This window comes from Rana temporaria, chromosome 3 (genome assembly GCF_905171775.1).
Source record: "Rana temporaria chromosome 3, aRanTem1.1, whole genome shotgun sequence".
NCBI lineage: Eukaryota > Metazoa > Chordata > Amphibia > Anura > Ranidae > Rana > Rana temporaria.
Window position 1 is genome coordinate 193,252,608 of NC_053491.1, and position 10,506 is coordinate 193,263,113.

The 10,506-nt window shown below is 41.1% G+C and overlaps 1 protein-coding gene across 3 annotated transcripts in view; it reads right to left on the reverse strand.

Moving 5' to 3' along the window:
* Positions 1-10,506, reverse strand: part of CPM (carboxypeptidase M) — a 110,762-nt gene that overhangs the window by 97,331 nt on the left and 2,925 nt on the right. Inside the window, exon 2 of one of the 3 annotated variants that reach the window (XM_040344027.1) lies at positions 7,919-8,078. The exons of 1 other annotated variant lie outside the window; for it this stretch is intronic. In XM_040344027.1, the coding sequence (XP_040199961.1) occupies positions 7,919-8,078 (160 nt within the window). Of the gene's footprint in view, positions 1-7,918; positions 8,082-10,506 lie in introns of all 3 variants that reach the window. One more of the 3 variants, XM_040344025.1, reaches the window with a different exon arrangement.

Consider the following 10,506-nt stretch of genomic DNA (forward strand, 5'->3'; position numbering starts at 1 on the left):
ATTTACGAATTGTGATCATAACGAATGACCCGGAAAAAAAAAATAGAACATGCAGCATTTTTGTGTACTGAACTGTAGTGGAAAGCGGTAAAATGCATCAAAAACACAGAGAAACGCACCTAAACACATCAAAAATGCACTGGAACACACGTGTCCTTATTTAAGGTTAATAAAAAATAAAATTTAGAAAAAAAGAGGGGGGAAAATGAACTGGACTGGATCAAAAACGCACCAAAAAATGCACTGAAATGCATCAAATACGTGCATGCAGGAAAGCATCTGGAACACATTTGGTTTGCATTTCTAGGGTGTGAACTGACCCTTAAAATGTATTATTATTATACTGTAATACAGGATTTATATAGCACCAAGATAGGCAGTACAGTTACAATACAATTCAAGGGTTAGGGTTGCTTGTGAGAGTTTACAATCTCATGATTTAATCAACAAATATGATACTGAATTTCTATTTCCTGTATATATCTGTATATATATTTAGACCGGGAAAAAGATTCCCAGTAAAGATGGCTGGGGTTGTGATGGGGTCATATTTTACCCTTTTCTGAAGAACGGAAACATCTACTTGCATAGCTGATAATACTTTATTCATTGGAGACCATTTTTGCATCATTTTCTAGCAGCAAATTGAAATAGGAAACAGGACAATGACATGAAATAATGGAAAAACAGCTGCAGTTGTGCAAAATCTTCACTCTTTGTATACCGCAATGTGAGATTCATTAAGCTCAGTATTTAAGGGTGATTTCATTCAATTAATTCCATTTATTTTTTTACAATTACATTTTTTATAATTTTTTTACAATTTCATTTTCGGCTCCTGTCCATTCATAAACCAAAGCAGAGTAACACACAGTTTACTCTGCTCCATTTTCACAGGACACAGGAGCGAGCGCTGCTCACTGCGTCCAATTCATCCTGACAAATCCCCCCAACAGTCACTCAGTGGGGTTCAGAGGATTTGTTTTATCCCTTTAATCTGACTATGTGTTTCTAGCAAGTTTAGGTTTATAAAGTTAAAAGTACTTTTGTAATAATCTGTAAAATTAGAGAAAGGTATGCTGGAAGTGAGCAGGAAAACTAGTTTTAGTAACTGGTTGGAAAGGGGGTCCAAAAATAAAAGGATCCACAAAATAACAAGTTGGAGGGATTTAGCTATGTGTAAGGCTGCATTCACACCTGAGCATTTCATTTTCAGGCAGAAAGTCGCACGATTTTACAGCGTTTTTTGGTGCAGCTGTGCATAGTAGCCAATCATACTCGTCTAACTTCAGCTTGCTCAATTAGGCTTTGGCAAAAAACTGGAAGCTGATTGGTTTCTATGTAGAGCTGCACGAGATTTTGCATTCTCAAGTTTTAGTAAATCAATCCCAGTGTTTAGTCCTCACTCGATCCAGCACTGTGCCCCGTCTGGAGCAGTTCTGTCTTCTCTCCCCACTTTTGCAGGCTTAGCTAAGGCAGCCTATGAATTATCAATGAAACAATTGATATTGACGTCGATATTAAGGCCGAAAGGGGTGTAGCATTTGAGTTTATGTACCCAAGACATCTCCAGTCTGGATATGCTTCTAACTAGATCACTCCAATGGGGATTGTACTTGTCAATCCCCAGGAAAATGGTATTATTTGGATCTCTTTTATGTGCCAACAAATAAAGTTTTGACACTGAATGCTTAGTATAACCCTTCCTTATGTTGTTGATTTCATTGTTGAGGCGTACCTGCAAAGGGCGCTTGGTCCTGCCCACATATTGCTGGCCGCATGGACATTCCAGCATATATACAACACCGACTGTCGAGCAGGTAATGAACGACTCGATCGTGTGACTCTTAGACGTAGATCTAGAGACAAAACTGGTGGTACATCTGGCTCTGCATCCATTTAAGGAGCAAACCTGACATCTCCTACATTGATAGTACCCCGTTAGGCCTGAGAGGAACATTGAATTCACAGTGGGGGGATTGAGGATATTGGGAGCTAATTTGTCCTTTCTTGCACTTGCAGAAGAGGAGGAGCCTGGAGATCCACTCTAGGTTTATGGCCGCTCTGTGCTAATCCATTGCCCAGAGCAGATTAATATAACATGTTTGTAATTTAAAAAAAAAAATCCTTCACGATCACTTTAGAGATTCTATTGATGGTAAAGTAGGAAGGCAAGGAAACAAAAATGTGTGCCGTACAAAAAATGATTTGCTTTTTCCAAAGCAAAATATATTCTTATCACAAATGGATTGTAAAAGGATGCACTGACATCACAATGTACTCATTCCTCTCTCACTCTAAAGCCGCGTACACACGGTCGGAATTTCTGACAACAAATGTTCGATGGGAGCTTGTTGTCGGAAATTCCAACTGTGTGTAGGCTCCATTAGACATTTTCTGTCGGAATTTCCGACAACAAAAGTTTGAGAACTGGTTCTCAAATTTTCTGACAACAAAATCCGCTCTTGTAAATTCCGATCGCGTGTAGACAATTCCGACGCACAAAATTCCATGCATGCTCTGAATCAAGTATGAGACGGAAGCGCTCGGTCTGATAAAACTAAGGGAGATAGCACATTTGTCACGCTTTAACGGACTGAAAAGCACGAGGCTGAAAAGCGCGAATCGTCTCTCAAACTTCTACTAACACGAGATTAGCAGAAGGAGCCCAAAGGGTGGCACACTTGGTATTAAACTTCCCTTTTATAGTGCCGTCGTACGTGTTGTACGCAACCCTGTTCTTGGCGAAAGGAATTTCCGACAACATTTGTGCGACCATGTGTATGCAAGACAAGTTTGAGCAAACATCCGTCGGAAAAAAATCCACGGTTTTGTTTTCGGAATGTCCGATCGTCTGTACGCGGCATTATTCTGTAGCTGACATAAATTCTTAGTTACTCCTAGTCTTCCTTTGTGGAGCTGCATTCTGACTTCGGGGGAACACTTCTGGAATTAACATGTTTCCCCCAGGCTGGGTAGGTGAAGATGATACTTTTTATGGTTAGAGAACCTGTTACTGCTGCAGAATAGAAAGTGGAACCTTCTCCCTATCCAACCCGTCTCAAGTGAACTTTGAAACTGTCAAACAATAACCGTTGGGACCTTCACGCTCTATCTCCTGGATAAAATATACTTTCCAACTGCAAAGGACCCGTTTACACATGAATGTACTGTTCACCACTATACAGTTCCTGTACAAATATCTCTGCTCTCTCACAGAGGACTCAGACAAACGACTCTTGCTCGCTCACCAGGATAACATCACCATGAAATCACTGTTCTCATTTGCTTATTACTTCACCTTCCTTATGTGTAATCTACAGGCAACAGAGACACCAAAACACAACCGGCTCTAACAAACAAAACAGGTCTTTAACCTAATTAGCTTTCCTGTGAGCACCGCAGTACAACTTCACAACAGAATGGGTTTGTATATGCGCATTGTATATACTGTAAATGTAATCTTTACATTCACGTACACAAAGGAAATAGGAGTAACCAGTTACGTCACCAGTTAAGAGGAACTGAAACTGATACCACTCATGACATGCAAAGATTTGTGGTTCTGCTTATTTATTTCACACAATGATACAGCAGTTGCACATTTTTAATTTTTTCTAATTTTACTGATAACACTAAATCAACTTTCAAAAAGTAAAGTTGCATTAAATAAGTGAAATATAAATGAAAAACAGTGACACTGCAAACATAGAGTCCATAAGTGATGAAAAAAGTGGACAATCCTACGGTGCACTACTAATAACCAAAAAAGTGTGTGGGTTCCAGAAGAAAAGCCTCCAACCTATATATTTGTCGCTTACCAGCTCTTTATGACCTCTTATTACGGAAGGTCTATCCCGCTTGTGGCTATTACACTCAGCTAAGGCCTTTAATACTCCAGTGGAACCCAGTTGGAGAGTGACCACCACTCAAGGGAAGACCCAATCAGATGAAGTTCTCAAAAAAAGAGGGAACTGACTACCCACTTCCCAATTCCTCACCTAAGCAAGGATGATGTAGTGAACCTCCTGGGATGTCCAAGTAACACATTCCAGAAGGCAATGTTTTAGTGAGTAGTGAACACACACTGCGAGATGCTGCACTGGCATGTCCCTGGTCTTTGATGGTTATTTTGAACCTACCGAACTGCCCTGCCAGGTCCCAAACACAATAAACCGGAGTCATGTTTCTGCATGCACAGGGATCCATGTTTTTAAAAACATGCTGTTTTTTTCCAGGTATTTGGGACCTGGATGAGACCTTGGACATGCCTGCGCATGCGCAAGATCCTGCACGTGCACAGACATGCCACAGGTCTCTGCCAACTCTGAAATAATTGACAGAGACCAACGTCATGTCTGCACACACACTGGATAATTCAAGATGGAAATATCAGGGACATGGAAACAGAGCAGTGCAAGGAGAACTTCAATTGCAAAGGCAAGACACTGGTGCACTCCATGTACCAGTAAGTATGTTTTTTTAATTGCCATACAGTGACAAAAATTGCATAGAGGGAATTAAGTTTAACCAAAGCATGGCAAAGTTCCTCTTAAAATGATAGTCATGCTGATCTACTAACGAAGTTGAGAATCTTTGAACAATAAATTATGTGAATTTTCACTTCAATTTCCAATCACAAGCAGTTGAAATAAGTAAACGGGAATTAGCTTTTCACATGACTGGATAATTGTGTAAAGATTCTCAATCCCTTTAGTAAACAACCCTATTGTTGTTCAACGTATTGCTATATAAATTCACTCCAGCTGTCCTGCTTATGGGAGCTTGTGGGTGGGGCCAACTAGACCCTGGACATGGGGGTACTTTTCACGTGAAGTACGTTTATCAATGCCAGTACCAGGTGGAGACTGCACTCATGTGAAAAATCTAACAATAAAGCAGTTCACTGACTTAAGCCCTGTACACACACTCGGTTTTCACGGAGGTAAAAAGTCCACCGTGAAAACCAAGGGGACAGCCGAGAACCCGGCAGGAAAACTGCCATGGAGCTTTGGTCGGGAATCCCGGCCGTGTGTATGCTCCATGGGCACTGCCTCGCAGTGTTTCCCAGAGAGTATTATTAAATTTGGCGGAAAAAAAGCCGCCGGGAACCCCGACGGGAAAATAGAGAGCAGGTTCTCTATTTTCCCGTCGGGATTCCCTTCTGTTTTCCTGACAGGAAAACTGCTAGGAAGCATACACACGTCTGGTTTTCCCAACCAAAAGCTTTCTTGCCAGTTTTCCTGGCAGGAAAACCCGGTAGTGTGTACGGGGCTTTAAAGATGGGCCCTCACTGTGTGCATTAAAGTGCAGTGTTCTGAAAAGTGCTGCCCCATGTCACTACAGACTGTAACTTTGGTAGATGTTGCATTAGGAGAAACGTTCTGAGCCTGCGCCCACTCCGCCAGTTCAGCATACCTCTGTTACCTCACTCCAAGTAACAGAATGCGGTAATGCCAAGCACATCCCTGTACGTCATGACCAGGCCATAGATTTCCACTAGATATGTGCATTCCCGTTCGTACGAATGTTATTTCCGTACGAAAATTTTCATTTTCGTACCCGCAGAATAATGTGTACATACGAAAAAATTAAAGCACCAAAATACGAAAACGACGGGATTATGAATGAGCCGCATAACGAACAACAGCAAATAGCAACGATCTGACGAAAATACGACAAAACGAAAACGGCAAAAGAACGAAAATTACATCTATAACAAAAGATTTGCATTCTGTATCCTGTTTGAATCCCCTCTCTGCTCGTATCCTCAGCCCCATGTCCACATGACACCTACAACAAAAGATTTGCATTCTGTATCCTGTTTGAATCCCCTCTCTGTTCGTATCCTCAGCCGTATGTTCACACGACATCCACAACAAAAGATTTGCACTGTGTATCTTGTTTGAATCCCTTCTCTGTTTGCAACCTCAGTCGTATGCTCATATGACATCCACAACAAAAGACCCGCACCCTGTATTTTGAATTCCTTTTTTCTGTTCGTATTTTGGATTCAACAGAATGCAAATCTTTTGCCACACATGTCACACGAACACACGAACGAAAACACCAAAAGAAAAAGGACTCAAAACACAGAATGCAAATCCCTTGCCACAGATGTAATTTTCGTTTTTTTGAATGGGCAGTGAGTGTAGTTAGCAGCTTCTCTTTTGTGCTGAGTAGTAAAGTAAAGCCAAATAAACTTTTCTGTGGATTTTCATCTGAAGGGAGATCAGTTGGCCAGACTTTTGAACCCAAAAATGGTTTTCTAAAGGAGTTTAAAAGTTTAAAAACAAAACATTTTCTGAGAACGAACGGAAAACGATCGTTTTTATGTTTGTTGTTAAAAAAGTCTGACCAAGTGTATGGGGCTTAACAATCGTTAATATGCATGAGCCGCGTGTTGAAAGTGCCGCGAATCCCGCGATATATTTACAAAAGTACAAAATGACAAAAATCCTTTTTCTGTTCGTATCTTCAGTCGCATGCCCACATGACATCCACAACAAATTGTCATAGATGTCACACGAACACACGACCGAAAACACGAACAGAAAAAGGAATCCAAAACACAGAATGCAAATTATTGACGAAAATTCACGAAAATTATTGTCTAACAAGTAACGAACATGAATTAAACAGAATAACAAACCATCCCGCATGTACGAAAATAAAACCGTAACGAAAATACGAAACAATCGGAATACGAAAAAATCTCGTCGTACGAAAAACGAACGGGAACGAACAGGAAAACTGGCGTCTTACGAAAAACGAACGGAAACAAACCTACGGAACGATACGAAACAGAACAAAAAAAACGATTTCAGATTGCGGTTTCAGATCTGGTTGTTATTGGATACCAACAGCTAGGTAGGGAGCCAGAATATCAACCCCCTCGCTACTGGAGGGCATGTCACCTTACCAGGTACCACGCCTAATGACTGGTTGCTTTGTGTCATGAACTTGCAACAATATAGAAAGGAAAGGAGAAAAATCCTGAAGTGCCCCTAGACAGTAAACACATGCTGACCATAGAACTGAACATGACACCAAAGTTCAAAGCCTACATGTGAGAAAATGTCTACAATATTAATTTGGAAATTGGTACTAAATAAATTACTGCACTCTATTTAGAACACACCCTCTTAGGCCTCGTACACACGACCGAGTTTCTCGGCAAAAACCAGCAAGAAACTTGCTGGGATTTTTTTTGAAACCGGTCGTGTGTACATTTTTCGACGAGGAAACTGTCAAGGATACCGTCGAGCCAAAAAGAGAGCATGTCTTCTTTTTCCTCAACGGGAATGGAGAAACTTGCCTTGTCGAGTTCCTCGACAGCCTAACAAGGAACTCGACGAGCAAAACGATGTGTTTCGCCCGTCGAGTTCCTCAGCCGTGTGTACGAGGCTTTACAGTTTACGAGTGTCAGAGGAAGAAAAATGCCCTTCAGCAGCTTAATCCATATACCTAACTGTGTTTATAACTATGAAGCCTACAATTAAGAAGTGAATAATTTAGAAATGATTTGCATGACTATGGGAATTGACTTTTTATACCTAGGCACCTTTTATATAATAAAAGAGTTAAACGCTACAATTTAAGCTCAAATTTGTGTAAATTGGCATTAATATTTGCAATATTTTTCTGGACTTTGCTCTGTACACCAACCACAAAAATTATAACATCGTGCCAATTTGGATTCTTATTTATTGGAAAAGTGAGAGGCGATTTGGAAATCTGGAAATAATATTATGAAGAAATCACTGCTAAATTTCTCAAGAGATAAAATAAGCCAGTTGGCAATTCAGTCCACCCAGACACCACCTTCCCACTTTTAGGTGGACTGACCTTTTAAATTCGAAAGCAAAATATCTCTATACGAAAATTTGTAGAAAAAGTTGAACATTACTGATATTACCTTTCACAGATTTCCCAATGCTGTGGAGATAAGTTATACTTGGATATTTTGAATTGAAGTCTTTTAATATGCTTTCCATTTCTTGAGTGTGGTGATAGGTAAAATCCAGGCTTTGCTCAGAAAGGGCAAGAAAACCCAGGCATGCAACGGTCATCAGCAACTGCTTTATAGAGAAATGAGGATGTATAAGCAAATATAGTTTTTACATACACTACTTGTAAATATTTTGAATGTGCATATCAAACACGGAGTATCACTTTTATGAGAAAACAAAAGATTTTGACATAATAACCTGTCTCTGCACGACTGACGACTGACGTTACCTGATCATCAGAACAGTGTATGCACATTGGATACCCATGAAAAGTTGTACTGAGAAAGCCCAGCCATTCGTATTTCACAATTCTATATTCTTAGTTGTCTGAAATAATTAAGGCCCAACTCCACCTAAAACTTTTATTGAAGGTTTAGGATACAGTGTATACAGGATTCAGAACATTTGTCACCTTTTTAGGGTTCATGTTTACAGACGTTTTACAGGCATTTATACGACCAGGCACCTTTCCAGCATGCCAGGAGCATGTATATACTTGGTATTGCCAATTTTCCATACGTTCCCCAAATTTTTTATTTAAATTAAAAGCAAATTACTGTGAACAAATTAAGACATTTCATTTGAAAGCAAATTGCTGGGAACACAGGACAGCTTCTATAAGATCAGTGCTTACAGCCAATTGGCTGCAGCACTGATTAATGTATTCTGACAGCGGTGTTGTCCCCACTGTCAGAATACAACAACGCAGGGGGGAGGATTCTGTAATCGACCACGATTATATGGGGGGATTTTTTTTTTAGAGCAGCCAGTTGGCTGATAAAAAATAAAACACCAATTCATCTATAACCAGCTTTAAATATGAGGTTTTCCAAATAAATTTCTCTAATCAGTTCAAAGGGTGGTCTCTGCTGAAGAACAGAGTGCACAAGGTTGAGATCCCTATCATGATGGATACTGTCTTAAGCCTCGTACACACGACCGAGTTTCTCGGCAAAAACCAGCAAGAAACTTGCTGGGAGATATTTTTTGGCCTAGGAAACCGGTCGTGTGTACATTTTCGTCGAGGAAACTGTCGAGAAACTCGACAAGCCAAAAAGAGAGCATGTTCTCTATTTCCTTAACGGGAATGGAGAAAATTGGCTTGTCGAGTTCCTCGACAGCCTGACAAGGAAAACGATGTGTTTCGCCCGTCGAGTTCCTCGGTCGTGTGTACAAGGCTTTAGTGAGGGTTTAAGTTGAACAGCCTCACCTGTTAGTGGACCATTATTTACCAGAAATAGACACCTGCGAGGTGCGAACTAAGACCTTCAAAAGGGATCTGCCTGTAGGAGCCCAAAAAGCTGACCCTCCTAAGGGAAAAATAGCCTCATCATTCCACAACAGGGATACAAGAAGAGGGCACTAGGATAGACACAAAGACCCACATTCCAAGAAGTAGCTGGTGCTGGAGGACACTGAGGAGTCCTTGTTAGGGTAGGGAACCACCCAGGGTGCAGGCAACCCAGGAAGGCCTCAGAATTACCACTGCTTTGTGCAGTAGCACAAGAAGGGCAGTGAGGGGCAACTAAAGGAATTGTTAGGCACAAGGGGCTAGCCTGTGAGCTGAAGGGCTAAAGAGTTAAATGCCAGTGAAATAAACTACCCAAGGACCTGCCCTGATGGACAAACAGAGCCCCACTTGAGAAGCAGGGATGTACCTTCTTGCAGAAGACTTTTCAGCTGGGTTAGCTGATCTTTGACTTCAAGTCATACTTTGGTTCCGAAGGCCTACAAATTCCCACTGCTAAAGTCGATCTCCAGGCTGGCCCAAACAAACTATTTCCATAACAGAATGATACAGCTGCTGTGTGTGCTGTAATGAACTGAAGTAGCTTTAGGTACATAAAGTAAGTGGCATTCTGTTCTGGCAGCAGTATGGGCATCGTTGCATCTGCTGCCAGAATTAAAGAGAGTTGAGCTTAGTCATTCAGGAGAAGCCTTGTATTTTTAATAATGAATACAAGACTGCCTCTGATTGGCTGAAGTGGAGAGGCAGGCTGATAATGACACAACTCATCCAATCAAAGGTGCCACAAAGTGCCTGGTTTTGTCAGGATAAAGTGCCTGGTATTGTCAGGATAAAAGTCGGATCCCGTTCATTGAAGTCGGATGGAAGTCGGCCTTCAAGTCACAATAGGATTCAGTCGTATGACTGTCGTGTCGTACAAGTGTGAACGCTGCCTAAGTTATTATTGCAGTCTGTTTCCCTGCTGGCATGATTCATCCTCTCCATCTGTTCTGGTGTCCATTTTCACCATGAGTAAGAGTAATAGAAATTACAAAAACTTGACTTTTCGTGCAAATTTAATTTGCTTCATCTTGGAGAGATTTCCAAGGGACACAGATAGCAGGGAGGCGGGATGATTTAAAGGAGAGTTACAGCCAAAGCTTTTTTTGACCCGTTTTCAGCAGACAATGGGCTGAAGCGGGCTTACGTTACAGAGCCGGTCCAGGTTCAGGCAAGATCGTGACAAGTTCGAAATCCACACAAATG